Here is a 21,955-nt window from a genome sequence, read left to right on the forward strand (position 1 = left end):
GCAATTTTCTAATAGAGCATTTTTTGAAGTTTCATTCTCATCTTAAAATCATAAACACATTAATTATAATAAATAATTTTAAAAAACAAATTTTTGAAACTTCTAACGATGAACGTTGTAACTCTTTAACTCTTTTCTACTAAATTTTATTCGTATAAGCGGGTTATTCGATTATCCGATATGCAATTAAGTGGGGACGACTGTATGTTCAAAGAAGAAAAATTACCATTGTCTATCTTTTTTACAACAAATATATTATACAGTAAAGTAATTTGAAACGCTTCTATTTAGCTTATATTTGAGTCCCATATTGAAAGAAAAAAAATCCTGTTTCATTTTAAAATTATGTTTTGAAATATTATTTAATTTTATAAAACAATAAATGCAAAATAATAATAAGTAGTAATATTAGTTATCGGTGAGATTTTAAACTGATAGGTTACCTTAATACTTTCTTTCTTTATTTATTTTTAATTCAAAAAAGAATATTCTTCTTAATTTCTTATTTATTTTAATCTTTGTTAGAAGCAGGAAAGGTTTTATACAAAAATCTGCTGAGTTGAAGTATTTCATGATCGCCATATGTATCTGAAAATTTTTAAGTCATCAATTGTTATCAAACGCATCTATTGAAGTTCTATTGACATAATGATTGTAAAACATACATTTCCTTTGGGTCGGCCTAAACTGCACAAAGTATTCTACCCCCTTTAATCAGTAACATCAATTATCGAACTCTCATCCTTTCCAAAATTCTTCATGGGAGAGGAAAGAAAACAGGAAGTACATTTCAAAGGGACTAGTTATAAAAAGGTAGCTACAAAATTGGCTGTTTCTCGCCAAAATTCTTTCGTTCCCTTCTTTTTTCTTTTTTTTTCTTTCTTTCTTTTTTTTTTGAATTTTGCCGATTGTTTACATAAGTATGATATTGATAGAAACTTATTTTTTTATAATTTTGAATCAAATTTTTTTTGCAAGGACATGTAATAAAAAAATAAATTGGAATGCATTTTCTTTTAATTTATATTATATTGAGAAATGTTAAATAAATATGTTTAAATGGGACAGAATTCGGCGGATTTATATTTTTAAGATCCTTCTTTACGTGGGAATAGCTGATAAGTTTTAGTTTAATTAGAAAACAAATTAAAAATTTGAACCTCTAAATCTTATTTTTCAATTTTGAGGATTTCCCCAAAGTGGGAATCAAATACTGTTTGCACCTATTTACTCTAAAATAAGTTTATGGTAAAGTATTTTTAACAGTTTTCACTGTAAAGCATTTATTTTCGAATTTATAAAAATATGTAATTTTCAATTGTCAAATACAAAGATTGAAATTATTAAAATGGTATCTTTGCAACATAAGATAACATAGTTTAATTTAAATTGAAAAAATATTAAAAATAAGAAAAAAATTGTTATTAATTTTTATTTATTTATTTATTATTTTTTTAAATAAAATCTCATCCTCGAATGGATGAATTTTATTAATAAATGCTGAGAATTTTCGGTTTATAATAATTTGTTCTAAAAGCGAGATAAAACATGTTAATATAGTACTAAAATTCTTAAAAACGGTTCCAAATTTATCGTATTTGCCATGTTTGTGTGCGGTTTTGAAACTTAAATTATCAGGAATATTGCATCCTAGTTCAGAATTTTTCGATTTTAAGATCAAAAGTTATTTAGAATAAAACTTTTTCTTTTATAGATTTATTCCTGGGCTAAGATAAGGGGATATTTAAATGAAAAAATAATTAAAATACATTAAAGAGTAATAGCCATAATGCCGTTCACAAGGGTCACCTGTTAACCCTGATTGTGTCGGAAGGAGTCACTTCATATAGGTATACTATGAGCCATGACACGAAAATCGTGTGATCATGAGCTGATGGTGTCGGAAAAAGTCACTTCATATAGGTATACCATGAGCCATGAAACGAAAATCGAGTGATCATGAGCTGATGGTGTCGGAAAAAGTCACTTCATATAGGTATACCATGAGCCATGAAACGAAAATCGAGTGATCATGAGCTGATGGTGTCGGAAAAAGTCACTTCATATAGGTATACCATGAGCCATGAAACGAAAATCGAGTGATCATGAGCTGATGGTGTCGGAAAAAGTCACTTCATATAGGTATACCATGAGCCATGAAACGAAAATCGAGTGATCATGAGCTGATGGTGTCGGAAAAAGTCACTTCATATAGGTATACCATGAGCCATGAAACGAAAATCGAGTGATCATGAGCTGATGGTGTCGGAATAAGTCACTTCAAATGGGATACTATGCTCCGTGAAAATATAATTGCGTCATCGATGTCTTAAAAGTTTTAAATGCTGCATGAAAGGAAAATTATAAATCTAACAAATGTCAAAATTCTTATTTTTTTTCAACGTTTTCGTAACACAGCTATTAAGCATTTATTATTTAACATTCACTTTCATACTTTTATTATGTAGTATATCCGGATGTATCACGTGTTGTAATCAATATGATATATTATATTGGAGATAATTTCACTTTATTCAAAAGACCTCCATTTTTCAAAACAATGTTGCAATTTATTAAACAATGTACAATATGAATGTTTGATTCATAGAAATAATGACTTTTTGAAAAACAATTTAATGAAATACAAATGAAAAAAAGAGAAAGTCTTACTCCAAATGCTAAATAATCTCATTTCTTTTCTCCAGTGAATTTCACGACAAAATGCTACGGTGATTTGGGATGTTTCTATACCGGTCCTCCTTGGTACCATCCTCTGTACAGACCAATAAGTGTACCACCGCAAGAACTGCACACAAAGTTTTTGTTGTATACACGTTCCAATAAACGGAAGCCCTATTATCTGATACCAACGCGAGAATCACTGTCAAAGTCTCCTTTCAAAGCTGATTTACCAACAAAAGTACTCGTTCACGGATATTTAGGTCGTCCGCAACAACTTGTAGTAAGGAAACTTTATAGATTTTATCATTTTTATTATCTTCACAGATTTTACAATATTATTTACTTGCCAATTTAACAATGTTATAAAATTAGCAGTTTTTTAGCTTTTAATTAGATCTATTTGATGAATACAACCAACTAGATGTATATACGATTGAAAACGGGGTACAATGCAATATAATATCGTGACAACTTGATACAATCTAAACTAGTTAGAAAACTTCGTGATTCTAAAGTTAAATTAATACACCTTGAAATTAATTTGCACGATATTCTTTTTCATTTTGAACTGCAACGGGGATACATTTTAATCTTTATTATGCTTCTTGTAATTAAATATGCATATATAAAATTCTCAAGGTCATGTTTTCTACCTTCTTCGCTTTCGTAACGATGTGACAGGCAACTGCGCTAAACTTTTCATTTACATGGCATGACAAATAAATACCTCTGGAGGTACTGGATCGGAAATGGATCGTGCTCTGGTTCGGGTTTAAACTACGTTATGTGGATGAATGGTGTGTGAAAAAATTCTCACTGTAAAACGGGATGTGACGTATGTATGCGATCTCCTGTTCCTCCTCAGGGATGTTTCCCAGACCGTCACCAATAGTCAATTGTGCAGTTCTAGATGATGTAAACTAATGCACCAGCCTACAATGTGCAATTCGCTAATGAAAAACCATCCAAAACAACTTTTGATCTAATGTTCGGATCTTCGCATTCTGGGACTAATTTTTAACACTAGATTGCCCGAAGCAGTTAATTTGACTGCTTTTCAACTGCTTTTTCATTTGCAAAAAATGTAGAAATAATAATGCATAAATTATTTTTTTCCCGATGAAGTAAATTTTTTTATTGTTAATATGCATCTACTAATAACTTGTTATGTAACTGAAATGATATAGAAAAATTAATTAAACAAATTTCTTTGCACATTAGTTCCACAATGCAATCATTTTGACTTCTTTTGAACGATATAGATTTCAGTCTTTTCAGTGTTATAACGTTATTCTCACAATGAAATATGTTTCGAGTGGGTGAAACATTTTCGTCATACATTTTAGAATTCGTGTTTCACAACAAAAATCACGTGATTTTAAGACGAAATTGTTCAAAAAATGAACTCAACACAGCTCAAGGATTGTCGAGTCGTCAAAACTGAGAACTCTATTTCTGACAGCTCTAGAATATAACTGAGAGTTCTAGAGTACCTCAAAGAGTAACAGCTATATTTTTTACAATATTTGATCAGCAGAAAATTATACAATTTTTTTTATTATTATTTTGCAGAAATACTAATACCGGACCTAATAATAAATCTAAATTTTACCAAGTACCCGGAGCCGGTCATGAAACACAAAAGAATTTTGCCATGTATCCTGAACTGGATAGGGCTTAATTTCCACCAAATACCCGGCAAAATTTTCGATTCCTACTCATCGCTTAATTTTAAGTTTCAATTACTTAACATAAGGTATTGACGACGGTATATTTTGTGGAACATAAGTAGGATGGAGATTGAAGTCTAATTTCATGTTTGTGGATAGCTATTTATGACTCTAATACAATCAAAAGTACCGCTTTTTATGGAGAACTAACTTACAATCCAGCCACTTTTAACGACTCGCGTAATGAATGTAACAGTTCTTTTTCCATTCCTACAGGGTATAATGCAAGAACTCTTGAAATATTCCTCTTACAATGTAATCTTAATAGACTGGTCGCGTGAAGCAAACTCTCTTCCAGCTCAAGCAATTGCCAACGCCAGATTGGTCGGAGCATATGCAGCTAAACTTCTTCAATTCATAATGGTTTGATATAATGTTGAACATTCATAATGGTTTAGTATAAGTTGAATATTATCCATATTTTTTTTACTGTCTTTATTTCAACGCATTCAATCCACAAATACTTCTACCTGGAAAAGTTAGAGAAATAAACAAAGTGATATATTTGAAATTAATTAAATTATTTTTGATACTATTGAATTTTCCGAGTAGTAGTTGGTTGTAAACACTTTTCTCTATATATTACTTTATTGTCGGTACTGGACGCTCATTTAAAATCAAGTGGATTTTGGTAACTTGCCTACTTTTTTCTCGAGATTTTTCTCTTGCCTGCATATGTACAGTGCACCAAAAAGAATCAGACCAATGCTTATAATTGTATCTTCACGATAGAGGACTCAATCTTAATAGCCCGAGCGGTGACTTCAAATCGGCAAATTTGTTAGTGCAGAAGATATTTTAAGTTACAAATTCAGACACAAAAACGTACTTTCTCTGAATATAAACATACCTTATTTTCAACGAATTTGGATTTCTGAACCCCAAAATATAAGGGGTAGCCGCATTTTGGAAAATATCACCCCTGTAGTTTGATAAGGAGAGCAATCCAAAGTTCGGATCCTTTAATGTTATTTTTACTTTTTACGTATTCCGCTGTATATATTGAGAAATTTTTTAACGAATTAAAAAAACTTTAGCTCACAACTATAAAATTCCTTTTTCAAAAGATAATTTCCCGCAAAATTTTATACATGTCAACTCAAACTTTTTTCAACTCTTTTTAATAAAAATGATAAAAATAAGTAAGCATTTAACAAAATAAATAATAATTTTATAATTACAATTATAATTCTATTAATTATTTTTTTTAATTAATAATAATTTTAATAGTTATATAATTAATATTAAACAAAAAAATAAATTTTATCATTGTATGCAAAAATGTTTCAATTGGCTGAAAAATTTCTCGAGAAATAGTGAAATTAACATTTAGGAATTCAATTTTTGGATCTCACTCCTGACCGAAATATGAAGACTATAATTCCCAGATTGTGGCTGCCCCCTATATTTTGGACACAGGAATCCGAATCCGTTACAAAAAGATATGCTTATTGAGAGAAAGTACGTTTTCATGTTTGATTTCACAACTTAAAATAGTGTCTGCACTAATTAGCATATTGGAAATCTCCCCTCTAGCCATTAAGATTGAGCCCTAGAACGTGAAGATTCGATCATTAGATCAAAAGGTAATAAAAAAAATATAAATAACAAAAATAAATAACATAATTTAACAAGAATAAGTAACGATTTTCAGGAGCATTTTGAGAAAATTAAAAATTTAAATTAATCTCAATTTTTATTTAAAAAAAAATATGTATGTTTAAATTATAAAACTGTAAAATACAACAAAATGTCACAAAATTCATCCAAATAGTGAATGAAAATATCAGAAAAACACTAAATTAGAAAACCAAAATTCAATGTTTTCATATAAAGAAGAGTTTAAAGTTATGTTAATTTTAAAACTATCTTTTCCTAGCAGATTTTTGTAGTAATTTGTAGTGAAGTTTGCACTGGGAAATCTAGTTACTTGAGTTTGGAAAAAAAAAGTTCACCAGAATTTGTGAAATTTATAAACTTAAAAAAAAATATTTCAAAAACTTCGAACAAATAATTTTTTGGAGGAAAAGTTTTAAAAATTTTCAAAATAAAGTAACGGTTTCTTTTGGCATTTACGTTACAAATACTTGTACTTGTTTCTCAAAAATGTTACGGAAGAAAGAGTAAAAAAACTAAATTTAAAACGTAACAAAGTAGAAATAAAAGTACGTTTCTTTTACTTTTAATTCCGTTGCAAATAGCATAAGTAAATATATTGCCATATATGGCTGTAAGCCCAGAATAATTAAATTATCTTATTAATAAGACGTTTTTCAAAGATTAAAATAGATGTTGTGTAAATCATTGTTTCTTGTTTCTATACTTATGAAACTGATGTTTTTTAATATTGGATTGGATTGCATATTTTTCATAGTGAATTAAAAGTAAATACCCATAATTGAGGTGTCAAAATTAATATAAAGCTTTATTTTTATTTTATGAATACACATTTCTTCGGGATAAAAAGAATGGATCTCAAATGATGATATATATTTAATTTTTAAAGCTAGTTAATTTTTGAAAGTAGGAAAGTTTATTCACAATAGCATATTTATTTTTAAATGCTAATTTAATATAATAGTTTTTATCTAAGTAAAAAAACATTAAAATCAGTGAGTATTTTTCTGTCCTAATAAAGAAACAACTTTATTAAAATATTAGATCATAAATTCTTCATATTTTAACTTTGTTCCATCATATCATATTCGTTCATATCTTGACTCTCTCACAGATGCACAAGACTTTAACCTAACAGTCTCAATCAGAACATTTATAAAAATATAATTCGCTGAATGGCATTATTTTAAAGTTTAAATTAGACCTAGATAAACAATGTTAACGTAAAGATATTAAACAGTATTAAACGGTAAGTCTGATTCGAAAGAGAAAGAAAAATCACTTAAGCACTACAGAGACGTGGAACCCATGTTTACCTAAAGAATGAAAAAATCCTACAATAAATTAATTTTTCTAAAACTCACTAATGTGTTTAATAACACATTCTTAAACTTAACACATTAATAACAATTGCTGGCGAGTTAACTCGTCTTTTCATGCCGAAACGTTGTTGAATGATAACGAATAAACTCGTCTTTTCATGCCTAAACGTTGTTGACCTATAACGATTAAACTCGTCATTGCACTTGCATTATTTATTTAATAAATATCAACTTATAAAATCTAGGATCTTTAGAATGTTTCACCTTACTTTCATATTCAGTTACAAATTAAGAGTAAAAATGCCACTCAACAAAGTGTTAAGTTCATACCATCTGTAAATTGCAGCAAAAAAATAAATTTTACGAACGCCTTTTAGTGTTATTCAAATGAACTACTAGTTCCACAGATGAATAAACAGATACGAATTAAAACTTAACAATTATTTATTAATTCTAAAGCAACTTAAATTTTGTGATATTTATAAATCCTAAAAAATCGAACACTAAAAATCTAACATAAAATATTTCAAGAACGTTGCCATAAGAAAAACTAAAGTAAAACAATAAAAATGAAGTGAAAGTAGTAGTAGTTACAGTCACGTGATATTAACTATAACAATCTCTAATACCTTCTATTCGTTTAGGAACAAATTGGATTGGAACCAGAAAACATCCATCTTATTGGTCACAGTCTTGGTGGTCAGCTGGTTGGTTTCATTGGACAGAGAATTAGAAATTTGGGCAGAATCACAGGTATGGAAATTAAAACTGCGTCATTATAAGATGCTTTGTTTCACAATCAGATCTCGATTCATCTTAAGAAAGTACTCCAGATAGATAGATTAATAAAAAATTGAAACACCTCAAAATTATCAGAGTTAAGCATTCGCCACCTCGCCGAATGCAATAAAATCGTAAATTTGGCGAATAAAATTGTGTTGGGGTGAATATACAGGTGAATGATTTTTTCTTCTTGAAAGAAATTAAATATACGTCAAAAAATTTTTTTCTAAAGAAATCAGTATTTTTTATTCAAATACAGTATAAACGAGCCGCATAACCAATTAGAATTGGGTCCAAATAATACAAGCCTGAAACAAACTATCCTAAAATTGTTTTCTATGTAAAAATATTAATTTTAAAAAAATTTTTAGACTTGGTTGAGCGAAGACCTTTGAAAATTGGCGAATACTTTTGATATTTGGCTAATTTACCGGCTAATAATTTGAAACCATTAACCCGGACCCTGATTAGAGAACAGCGAAAGTGCCATGACTCTAAAAGTGGCATGAAGACCATGAATTCCGACGAGGAAAGAATGTTACTAGTTGCGCCGTGATCTCTTAGGGGATCGAGCGTTCGCCTTCCAATGAGGTGACTGGGTTCAAATCCCAACGATGCAGGACAACACAAAGTCAGCATTCGGCTTTCACCGACCACAGTACTGACGTAAGATATCCGCAGTGGTAGACCTATTATGGGTTAGAGTTAACGCTAGATATGGTTTTCGTGGTTTTCCTCCCCATATAAAGCAAATGCAGGCTTGTTTAATTAAAAAAAGACCTTCACGACGACAAATATCTATCAAAACTTGAAATAGTATTTCCCTTGTGTTCTGAATTGGGTTCAAAATTAAAAGGCAAAGGAGCTGAACATTAGTAATCATTTCTGGTTTAAGTGCCGAAATGGAAAATAAAATAGAAATTCAAAGTTTAGCAACAACGAAAATCCGATTTTTTGACCGTCGTTTTCTGCGGACAAGAGGTGGACACCCAGCATTAAACTAATTGTCACCACTGTTTCAATGAAAGCACTCTTTTTTTATTATCTAGGCGTTAACATTTAGGAAAATATGTTTGGAGAAAAGACTTTAGCCTATGATGGTTGCGGGCGTAGAATAATTGCATCGAAAATATGAGTCGAAAATAACAGAGCAAGTGTTAATATCAAATCTTTTATAATCATTTTTGAACAGACGACCCAATTTTTGGGTCTGTGACAACTGATCCTCTATTTTGTAGCCTTGTAATTTTGAACCAAATCAAGAAGCCAAGGAAACTCCTGGATCAAGTATAAGGAGAAATTAGCCTTCGTGGAGGACTTTTTGATGGAACTAAACCGCATTTGCGTTACATGGAAAGGAAAACTACGAAAACTTCCCACGGTGAGCCTGACAGCAAGAGGGACACTAACCCATGATCCATCTTTCACTGAATATATTTTACGTCAGCACTGTGGTCGGTGGGAGCTGGGTGCGGAATTCGTATTCACCTGCCATCCCTGGGATTCGAACCCTGTCACCTAATTAGAAGGCGAGAGCTCAATCCCCTTATCCACCACGATTCCGTGTGAAATCTTTTGACATCGTAAGGAATTTCTTCAAAAATTTGATATTTACTAGTCGAACTTTAATAAGTTCGTAGATAGACCTGAAAATAACTACTCGTCACTTGACGAGTCAGCAGTAAAAATAGGCGACCTTAATTAAATGAACAAACAGTAAATTTTTCCAATCCTTTTTGAAGTTATACTTCTTATGGGACTTCCAACAAGGTTGCGTTAAACGTTCAACGCTACACTTTTATTGGCCGGGATATCTCGTGGTAGGATCCAGTTTCCCTCATTCATTTCCATATTGTTTTGGTTCTCACTAGCATAAAAATAATAAAAGTCATAAAAGCATTGTTTTTCCATAAAAAATTTTTTAGTTTGTTTTGATACACATATAATTTAATAGGGTAGTATTTTTTATTTTCAAATTTAGTGGATAACAATTGTAAAAAATGAGTGAAAACAATCCCACGGACATTGCGACGGATTTAAGGTTATGTCAAGGTATGTCTCTTGTGAATATCAATTGATTGTTAGGTTTTCTCTTCTGAAATTACATTATGACGCATTCACATACATTATTAATGCAAATACAATTTCCAGGACGAGACGATGAGGCAACCACAAGCACTTCCACTGGTTCACGAGGTCCACGAGGGAAAAATGCACGATATTACCGTGATTACAGAGCACGGAAGCGAGCGGAGCAGGAAAAAGAGTCGTTGAATAGAACTAGTGATCCTTCTACGACTGCTGATTCTTCTACAATTAACGTCGCAGGTTGCGAAATTTAACTTCTTCCGCGCGGAGGGACTCCACGCACTATTTTTTTTCGATATTTTTTAATTGCTCATCGAATTTTATAAGTCGGTGAAGACAATTCAATATGTTTAGCTAAATTTTGTCACATATTCATGTTGTTTATATATTTGAATTTTCTTTTTATAGCCATAGATTATTTCTACCAGAAAATTTTTTTTAAGAAATATATTTTAATTCAAGTAAAGAAAAGCAAAAATTGGCTATTAAATAAAAAGGTCCGATCGATATTGGTCACCAGCAGGACGGGAGGAAAAAATAACTTAAGTCATTAAGCTTGCAAAAAAAAGTAACTTAAGTCTTTAGTTACTTAAGTCATTAGGTTTGAGGAAAATTCATTAGGCTTGAGGAAAAAGTTACTGCTAAGTTATTAGAGTCTACCACCCACTGGTTTGTAACTGAAAGTTCAAATTTTCAGGTCTATTCGTAGATCCTAAAAAAACTATAAAAGTTTCTGCTTTTTTATTGAAATTTCTGTATTTATATAATTTAATAAAGTTTGATAAGATCTGTGTGCTTTATAATGTGATAATTTCGTTTATTTTTAAAAACGATAATTGGTAAATTCTTACATTTTGAAATTTGTTAATTTTTTATATTTCAAATAAGTTTGATAAGTTTCTACCCTTTATTAAAACAATTTACACTTTACACTTTCATAAAAGTTAGTAACTTACATTAAATTTTATGACTTGTTTTTATCTATTTTGTAGCCTTGGATCCACCAGGACCATACTTTGATCATGCCCCGAAAGAAGTTCGTTTAGATAGAACTGATGCTATCTTTGTTGATGTTTTACAGGTTAATGGTGGAAGAAACTTTTTTGAGGGTAAGCACCATACGCCCAGATTTCATTTCGTACGTCACAGTAATCCGGAAGTACAAGTTAAACCGTATATGTTATTCTCCAAACGAGATTTAATTTATCCTGAAAGGTTAGATTTTGCTTGAGCCTCAATTTTGTCCCGAGTAGAGTGCCACTCAATGGCCGGGATCAGCTACCCCAAAACTAAATTCCCGTCTATTTTATATTATCTAAAATAACTGATAAAAAGACTGTAAGACGTCTAAGAGGAATGTTCATTTAGGTATCGCAAGGCTGTCTGTGTTTACAGGAGAAAATTTTTTTAAGCAGCACCAATTTTGATTTTTAAATAAAATTGGTATTGATGTTTAGAATCTTCTCATCCATCCTAGTTACATGATATAACTTTGACAACGTTATTTCTTCTCACTTATGTATTTACTATATGATTAATAATAAGCATACTTTGTTTACGCACTTTTTTAGTATGATTCTAAAAATGCACATTACGAACGATTATTCTTTGTATTATACAAAAATTAAGCTGCAACACGTGTTCTGAGTCTAATTTGTTTAAAACTAGAACATTGAAAAGTGAACGAAAATTTTGGTGACTAAACAGTTAGTTATTGAATGCAACATAGAAATTAACATGAATTCAATCGCTTTTTTGTTCCAACAATTTAATGCAAAATTGAAGAGAAAAAAAGAAAAAAAATAGGCATAAAACGTCGCTTTAAAGAAAACTGTACCTTACAGTCTTTAAGAATAAGTTGTCGTGAAAATATTAAAAAGATTGGCTTTTAGAACGAAATGTATTACCAAAATCTGCCATTTAATTTCAATGCTTTAGGTAACGTTGACTTTCCGTGATTCCAATTGTAATTTGGGACACCGAAATTGAGATCAAGAAATAAACACGGAGTAACACTTGTTACAGGCCATAATCGTGGAGAAGAACTCAATGCAGCGATTTGTAGGCCAAGGTATTACGAACCGTTCTCTGTTGAACTCAGGTCTGGAGATCTGAAGGACCCATCAATCGCGTATCCTCCAATAGAAAGTAATTGAGAGAACCTTGTCAGACTAGTGTCTGATTAATTCTTCTTCCACGGTTTTATATGAGCTGGAAAAATGTATTAAAAAAATTAGATAATTTAGGAATTTAGGTTAAAAAGTAAAAACCATCCTGCTCTGACCAGAATATTCTTGCCACAGTTATAAACTCGATTTTGCAACTATTGTCTCGAAAGCGCTAGATGTTGAATCTCCAAGTCAAAAGGATAGAATAACTCGACGTGTATACTTATCCTTCAAATTCCTAATGAATGCTTTAATCATACAAGAATCGATTAAAGGGGATGACGTGATCAAACGGTTTTACACAATGTCTAATTTGTATTAATAGTTTTCTTTTTCGATGACCGAAGCCTTTTCCATTAATTGAACAAAAACAGAAATATTTTCTCAAGTTTCATTACATAGTTGTTGGATATCCAGGTGCAGTTCGTTTAACAGGAGTTGGCACTTAGCTACAACTCCTCGGACGAAGCGTTCATTTTGGCGCGGGAGAGAGAGGAGAAAAATGTCCGAGCATGAAATGGAGACAACCATTAATTCTCGTCAAACGCAAACAGTGAAATTTTTTTCAGACACATACTTTGCTTTATCGTCTGCTAATATACCTTTCGTTACTCCAACTAATTAAATATATTGCATCAACATTTCTCAAAAAGGACAAACTATTCACTCAAAAGAGAGAATTATCATCAAATTTATGAAATAAAATGTTAAAAAGATGCAAATAAAGACTTGGAAACAAATATTTTTGTCATACGATCCCCAAATAGCAACCTTGTTCAGGATTGTTCACATCCCAAAAATAGCAAAATAGTATCTCCTGATACCAGGTCATGAAGGCGGAGTCAAGTGCCTACTCCCGGTGAACGAACTATACTTAAAACAGTCACTACTGATCCCGGTAGCCAATTTCAAAGTGATTTACTCAACTCTTTACCAAAACTAAACTGTTCTTAAAATGTCGTCTGCTTTTCTTATCTATCACGTGGTGCCAAACTATTTTATTATATATTAATTTCTCTTTTGAAGGCTCTGGCACATATAATATTATTGGGCATGCTGTCTTCTCCATCAACGGTGGTCATCGTCAACCAGGCTGCAAATACAAACCTACCAAGTATCGTAAGTTTTCATTTCTATACTTATTGGTTAATCAATTTCATCCTGTATGAAATTTGTATGCTAAGCTGTGTTTGAGCGGTTTTAGACTCAGAAGACAGAGTGTTCGCCTCCCAATGAGATGAACAGGGTTCAAATACCTTCAACGGCTAATCAATACGAATTCCGCACCAGGCTAGCACCGACTACATTGCTTGCTTAAAAATATCCTCAGTGGTAGACGGATCATGGGTTAGAGTCACCTTACAATCAAGCCAATCGTGGGAGGTTTTCGTGATTTTACTCTCCATGTATCGCAAATGCTGGTTAGTTCACTCAAAAAGTCTTCCAAGAAGACAAATTTCTCTCAATGTTTAATACAGGAGTTCCTCTGTCTTGAACATTGTTAGTATTGGCTGTTCAACGATGATTATTGGTTGATGCATACATTTATTTTGCTTATTGTTTGCGAACATAAAACACTTGACATTTTTCTATATTAACCACTGCAATAATTTCTAGTGAATGCACTCCTCAACTTTGTACATAGCTTCAAACTTTAGGAAACAATACTTCCCCTCAATCCCTATAAATTATCTTATGTCTTTAAGGAATCTTTTTAACCATAAACAAAACTAATGTCAAAAGTGTTTATTCTAAAACAGTGAAAAATCCATTTATATTTTAATTTATTGTAACATGAAAGATGAGGAAAGTGGGGATTGAATTTCTTCATTTGTAAATTATATTTCGGCGAAGGTATTCAATATAATATTTGAAAGGAAAAGTTATATAAAACATGTTTGTTTGTTATGTTACATAAAACATGTTATTTTGAAGTTTATTTGTTATGTTATTTGACATTTAGAAAGAAAAACTACTTTCTAAACCTTTTTTTTTAATTTCTTATATAAAGTTACAAATCAAAAAGACATGAATGCTGACATCACTTTAGCTTAATCACAAATTTGTTACTACTTCTTTTCAATTATTTTATTTATTTCTTTATTTATTTTGTTATTTTTATCGCCCATCACAGCGACACAAAAGTATCTTTATATCTTAAACAGGTAGAAAATGTTTCTTCCAAATAGGTAATAAATGTGAATTAAACGTTTCTAAGGAAATAGAAAAATGTCGTTACGAATGTCTAAATTATAAGCTGTTGCAAGTTAAGAAATACCCATTATCCTTATGGAGAGTACCTGTTTGTATTTAAATGCACACCAAATATATGCCAAGCTCCCAGTGCGAACGTATATCAACATCGTCAACTCTAATTTAAAGAAACTAATGAAAGAATAATAAATATTGCTTTTTGCAGACGATTTTCCTCTACAGTGAAACAAAATTGAAAATTCTTTATTTTATATTATTTTTATTTTTTCACATTATTGCGGGATGTTAGCATAAGGCACGCTGTTTTTAGAGAACCAATCAAATCCAATGCTCTCGTGACGTCATATAGTTGTTTCTTTTTCAAGTACAAATGTTCTCCTCATTTATAAAAATATATCGCCAAATCTAAGATTCCAGTATGAATACGTAACAATAACCTTTTTTAAAAAAATTCCATGATAGATATCGTAAACGATAACACGAACTAAGTCTTTGTCTAACGTGTTAACCAAATAAAACAGAACTATATGCAGTCGTTCAAGATTACTTAAATCCTATACCACAATGATCTCTTCTTAACTTACAACGGTGTATAGGACAAGTATAGCCCATCTTCAGCCATCACCCTCTACGCACAAAATGAAAAATGTGTTTCAAATGGAAATGTCGCCAGTATTCCAGAATGACTACGGAACAATAACCTTTTTTTTAATAATTCTACGATATATACCGTAAAAAATAACACGAATTAAAATTTTGCCTGACGTATTTAACTTATAAAAGTTTTTATGCTTTTTTTGAAAGTATAGTAGCATAATTTGATAAAAAAAATAACAGAACTAACTATATACAGCCGCGGATGATAACTTAAATCCTATCTTTTCTTAACCTGCAACGGAGTCATGTCTTTCACGGAATGGGCAGTATTTGTTGAGGTTCTTTCAACTTCCAATAGCAGATTCATGTAGAAGAATTTCTGCTGACGTAAACAAAATTGTGTAAATCCGCATCTCAACGATCTGGTAATTGCATATCAATACAGGATAATTTCCCAAAGTACCTTTTTTTCATGCCGCCAACTGTTATTTTAAAATATGAAGAAAACATTTTTTCTCAGAAACACGACATGAAAATTAAATTTAGAGCAACTGAATATCCCAAGTATCTGCAAACAAACTCGGAACGTCAAAATAGAAATAGTCGCGACAAGGCTTTGACGTCAGGTCAGGATCTCACGACTTCCGTTTTTTTTTCTTCGTAAATAAGAGAGTTTAACAGAGTTTTTATTCATTTATTTATTTATTTATAGCTCGCCCTTTCGCTGGTCTTCGTCCCGGTCCTTTATGCAGCCACCTTCGAGTTCTAGACAATTTCAAGTCTTCCATCAATACTTGTAAGTACACTTCATACGCATGCTTCTCCTACGAAGCATTTAAGTATGGTCACTGCAAGAACACTCCATTCACGAACAGGATGGGATTCCACGCTGTCAAACCACCCTTTCAGCTCAATTATTTCTTGGACACCACCGGCAAAGCTCCCTACTGTGAAGCCAAATAATTTCTGTGTTCGTCTGATTGTTATGCAGTTTGAATTCTCATTAAATTATGAATTAGATTGCATTTAGTGTTCTTCATTAATTTATAACGCCAGCTGTACCACCACTAAATTTGAGCACAGTTTCAAATATCGTATATTTTTTGTAATTCTAGTAATCGTATAATTCGAGTAATTCTTTTTACGAAATACAGAAATGGTGACCCAAGAATTTTTGCAAATTAGAAAAATAAAGGTTACAGGCAGTTTTTTAGCTAAAATATTCTATAACGCATTTTAGGCAATAGTGGATAGAATTAGCATGTGGTGTATAATCGAGATCTGATGAGTCAAATCATTTCCAATTTTTGACGCAGAAGAAACTCCCAGAATGCTCTTCTACACTACATGGTGTAGACTAGTCACCACTTACCACCCTGTTTTATCCAGTAGCACTAAAACTTATAGTTACAGTAAAATATATATAATAGTTACAGTATGCAACACGTATACAGAAACACATAATGCTATATTATTTAGTTGGCAAAAAAAGTTTTCAGACAACAATTTCAATCAGAAATTTAAAGATTCAATAAAAAAAACATTAATTATAAACTAAAAATGTAAAATAAAGACTGCTTCTGATGGAAAAAAAACTATCCTAAAAACTACTCAAATTGAACTAAAAAATTTTCATACTTCTTTTTTTTTAAACCTTAAAATTCTCAATCAGACGTAGAAGACCATTCTATAGCATACTATAATCGAATCAGAAAACAATTTATTAATAAATAAATTTTCTATTATAAAAATCGTAGCACTTACCAGCTTTATAAATCCAAAGATTTCCGAAATAAAATTTTCTTCGTTTGAAATTTTATTCTCAAATAATATATGAGTATATTATCACTTCATTATATCAAGATGATATAACACCCAATAAAATTTTAAAATTGTAAGATCTGGATATGAATTTCAATATGCAACCTAAAAACAGAATAGCTGATTTCCAGTTGAAATTAGTCATTCAAAATTAAAATATACTTGGCAAGAAAGCTATAAAGACTCATTAATAATCAACACAAAAGATACTTATTTAAGTAATTAAAATTATTCTTTATTGTTGTCTTCCGAAATATATATTCTATGACGAAGAATTTCTAGAACTATTACGAAATTATTATTGGAATGAAGTAAGCAATGTGGACTTAAATAACTTCTTTTGAATTTATAATAAACTAGATCAATGGAAGAACCAGGTAAGTGACATTTTTAAGGGAATTAATGAATCGCTGGTTTTGCCTTTCTTTAAATCTTAACACAACCAATCACACACATTTTTAGTATGGTAGTATGATTTTTTATTTCAAATTAGGCAATAACGTTTTATTTTTTAGGTAGTTAGGTTTATATAAAATTTGGAACAATAAAGCGAATAATTATTAGTCCCGTCTTCTATTAAATTGGTAATAATATAGTTCGGATACCACTTTTTTCTTCATTCTGAAAATGTTACTTACCTGCTTCTTTCACTAAGTTTTTCAGTTAATATAGCTAAAATAATTTCACTTTTTTAAATTTAATATTATCTATTGCCCTTTACAGTGGCATTACGTTACTGAAGTAAGTAAAACTTGTTTTTTGTAGTTCATTCCATTAGAATAAAGATAAAATGTATTTAGCATCACTTGACATGTTACTATTACTCGCAGCTAAACCCTAATATGCAAAACTTACCGTTATCAAATAATTTTCTCCGGTATATATCCTTTTCGAAGAGGGGTCGTTCTAAAGTATCGGTATTTAAACGGCGTAGTATTGGTTCTGTTTAAATCATCTCGAAATATATCATTATAATATTTTATATCTATATTACCTTATTTGGTACTTATTACATAAACCTTCGACATTTAAGTTCTGTGAAAAATATATTTATCAGTGGCAGCCAACTGAAGTCGAAATTTTTTTTAAAAAAATAGAATTCTTATTAGAATTTGATAGGGATTTTGGAGAATGGACATTTCTCTATCTAACCGTTAATTTAGTATTAAAATATTTAGATAACGCTAATTCATATTACGCAGATGACGCTTAATTCATATTACATATGAATTAAGCGTCATTTGTGAATGGTGATTTTCCATGGTTTTCCTTAGCGAATTTTTTATTAACCTTTTCTCCTTTAACTTTGCTTTTTAGCGCATAGCTTAGATTATTTTATTTCAATTCACACACAGTATCAATATTAATAAAGCATGACAGTAATAATATGCCAATTCAAAATGAATAAGAGTAGTAGTTTTCATCTGGAAAGACGTCATTAACTGTCTATTTCTCACCATTAGCTTATTTCTGTCCTACTGTGGTTTCAATTTTAATTTCAGTTTTTTTTTATTATTAAATATTTATTTATAATTTTTTGGTGGTGACAACACTTATTAATATTATTTTACTTGTTTACGGTGGCAATACTTATAAGCTTTGTTATTTGGGTGAGAAATAATATACTATTATGAAGTAGTAGCGTCATCTTTTACTGCATAATAAATAAATGATATCATGCATATGCTTTTACTCTAGTGGCGCCATCTATGTGGGAATGTTAGAAATAAAACAACTTTAAATCTATTTTATTATTTAATTTAAATATAATTGATGCTGAGGATCGAACTCATCATGTGGTGATAAGAGATAACGATAAATAGAAGTGACGAGAGTAAAGTGTTTTATTCCTCATGGATCTTTTGAAATTTAAACATCCCTTTACAGCTGTCCTCGCAGGTCCAACAGGTAGGGGTAAATGTTATTTCATAAGAAAGTGATTGAAAACCAAATGATACAGCCTTTCGCAAAACACGTAGTATGGTGTTATGGCGTTTATCAAAAATTATATGATGAGATGCCTAATGTTATTTTTCATGAATGACTTCCATCCAATTTGAATCAATATTTAGATGCATTAATTGGGATTTATGATCTTATGAGTGAATTGGAAAATGATCCTCAATTGACGTAATCATTTATAAAATTTTCCCACCATAAATCTCTTAGCATTATTTTTGTAGCTCAAAACATTTTTCATAAAGGAAAGGAAATGAGAGAAATACCCTTAAATGCTCATTATCTTGTATTATTTAAGAATCGAAGAGATCAATCGCAAATTACACATTTAGGACGCCAATTGTACCCTCGAAAAGCTAAACTTTTTTCAAGAATGTTATGCAGATGCCACATCAAAACCTTACGGCTATTTACTTATTGATTTAAAAAATTATACCGAAAAATCCTTACGCATGCGTACTGGGATGTTTCCTGGAGATACTTATTATGTGTACCAACCTACAGAAAGAAATTTGTGTCGGTTCCGGAGGATAGCACACAAATTTCTGCAGAAAAAGGACGTAGCAGATGACGAGAAAGCAACTCTGTATTTACAAATATTGCAGAAGTATGCGAACTTTTCAATTTCGAGATCGAATAAACCAGAACCTCAAACCGATCAGCAGGAAATTTCGTAGAGTTTCTAGTAGAGTCTGCAGATTCTAGTAGAGTCTGCAGAAGAGATCTCTTCAAATATCCAAAAAGAAACTGATGACTTGGAGGGAAAAATTCTAACTGTTGTTCCTGTTCGATTTCAAGAAAAAGCTAGAGATATGTATCAATTCTTAAAAAATAATGAATCTCTCCTTTGGAACACTAAAAGTTAAATTATTCATGAAGATAAATCTGTTCCTGGAAGTAGTATAGTAAATCTTATAAGTGACTTTTTGTGAAATAGAAAATCAGCTCCAGTGGGGAGAAATGTATTTTTTAAAACATTAAATGATGTTCAATTACCAGCACATTTAGGTTTAAATAAAAAATTGCATAGTAAAAATAAAATTATTAAGAAACCTATGATGTATGCTCGTAGAAAGTGCTTGGATGAAACTTTGAATAAAGTGTTAGGTTATTAAAATATATTTTGTCTTTATTGATCATTTTCAGGTAAAAAAGTTTATATTATCAAGAAAAAAATTACACCCTTTAACAATTAATACAAAAAGTTTCAGAAAAATATATAGAATTTTCTAAAAAACTAGAAATTTTTTGCAAAATAAAAAAATTTTCTTTAAGATAGGAATTTTTTTACAAAATAAAAATATTTTTTTAAATATTTTGTTTCCCTCAATAATAAAAATATTTTCTGAAAAAACTAGGAAATTTTGTTAAAAGGTTTGAAATATTTTTACAAAACTAGTAGATTTTTTACAAAACGAAAAATATTTTCTTATAAAAAATTTTATAAAAATAAAAATTATTTTCTGAAAAATTATTACACTTCCCACAGTAAAAATATTTTCCGAAAAAGTAAAAAATTTGCTAAAAAATTTGAAACATGTTTACAAAAGTAAAAATATTTTCTGAAAAACTAGAAAATTTTGTTAAAAAGAAATAAAAATATTACAATGTTTCCTGCATAACAATATTTAAATGTAAAATTTTATAATAATGACATGAAAGACACTAAAATTAGTTTCATTCTTTTTTTTTATTTTCTAAGCACAAATCTTAAACCATATTACTTCTTTACAAATTGATTCATCTGAAAATCATTTACATATAATTGATTTGAAATATGATACATAGAATAGCCTTGACAGCGTTTGAGTAAAAAATAATACAATATTGTCCACATACATTGGATGTAGGTGATTGAAACACTTTGGAATTCCATAGTAAGTCCGCGTATTCAAGTTGTAAAATCCGGGAGGCTTCCCATATGAGTCATAAGACTCTGTCTTCGATCATTAACAAATAACGCTAGCCAGTGAGTCCTAGGTTGTGATGAGTCAGCTGAATTCGTGATAGCACATGTGTTTTCTTGGAGATCCGGAGGCGTATCTCTTGAATATACGCCTTGAAAGTAAGGTGATGTTATCTTATCTTGCGATAAAATGTAGAATAGTTGCAATCCATCCATTCTTCAACTTCCGAAGACGAATAAAATATTTCTTCACTTGTTAATTTCAATCAAATTTTCAAATTCAACAAAAACGATAACGCATACTGTTTTTTTCCAGTGATTTGGTAAATTTCAGTTCTAAACGCAAATTGCTATGCTGAATCAGATTTAAATGTTCCCCTGAACATAGATCTGGGGAGAGATTAAATCCAAATAATGTATTTCCGTTCTTGTAGTTTTCTCTGGAAATAAATATTCCTCTATCTTGACCCATTCGTTCCGTTCCATCAACTAGAGTTTGATAGGCACGAATGTATTGATTTTGGGAGAACTTGAGTTCTAATGGATTTTGAGGTACGGCTTATCCATCTACATACACTAAAATAAAATTTAAATCAAAATGTTTAAATTCGTAAGGAGATTTTGTCGATGTTCCATGAAAAGCTTCATTATCTACACAACCAATAACTTTTTTCGGCATTTGACCCGAAAATATATTATCTTGAATAAAAGACAGGCTTCTTTTAGGAATCGAATACACTTTGCATAGGACTCGATTAATGGGATATTTTGCACTCGTTTTCTCCAATGCTTTAGCATGACCAAGAATCACTCCGGGGTTCACACGAACTCTTCGAATGAATAAAGAGACAACAATTGATGTTTTTTCGGATGCTTTACTATTCACTGATTTTTAACTACTCTTTACTCTTCTGTCATTATAAAATAATCTGCAAACCACTGTTTAGAATTCGAACCACATTGTTTAAATTTACATTTACTCTTCAGTTATTATAAAATAATCTGCTAATCATTGCTTAGAATTTGACCTATAGATTTACATTGATTGAACGCTTTAGTCATTAAAAG

General features: G+C 30.6%; 1 protein-coding gene across 5 annotated transcripts in view; it reads left to right on the plus strand.

Annotated features, from left to right (window-relative positions):
* Positions 1-16,226, plus strand: part of LOC107437758 (pancreatic lipase-related protein 2) — a 56,688-nt gene extending 40,462 nt beyond the window's left edge. For all 5 annotated transcript variants that reach the window (XM_016049857.4, XM_087152381.1, XM_087152380.1 and 2 more), the window contains 6 exons: positions 2,706-2,962; positions 4,629-4,775; positions 7,996-8,104; positions 11,215-11,331; positions 13,417-13,509; positions 15,914-16,226. In XM_016049857.4, coding sequence (XP_015905343.3) covers positions 2,706-2,962; positions 4,629-4,775; positions 7,996-8,104; positions 11,215-11,331; positions 13,417-13,509; positions 15,914-16,164 — 974 coding nt within the window. In that variant the 3' untranslated portion in view covers positions 16,165-16,226. The remainder of the gene's footprint in view (positions 1-2,705; positions 2,963-4,628; positions 4,776-7,995; positions 8,105-11,214; positions 11,332-13,416; positions 13,510-15,913) is intronic.
* Positions 16,227-21,955: the final 5,729 nt, after the last annotated feature.

The sequence above is a fragment of the Parasteatoda tepidariorum genome, chromosome 9 (genome assembly GCF_982258835.1).
Source record: "Parasteatoda tepidariorum strain Cologne lab strain chromosome 9, Ptep-v5.0, whole genome shotgun sequence".
Taxonomy (NCBI): Eukaryota; Metazoa; Arthropoda; class Arachnida; order Araneae; family Theridiidae; genus Parasteatoda; species Parasteatoda tepidariorum.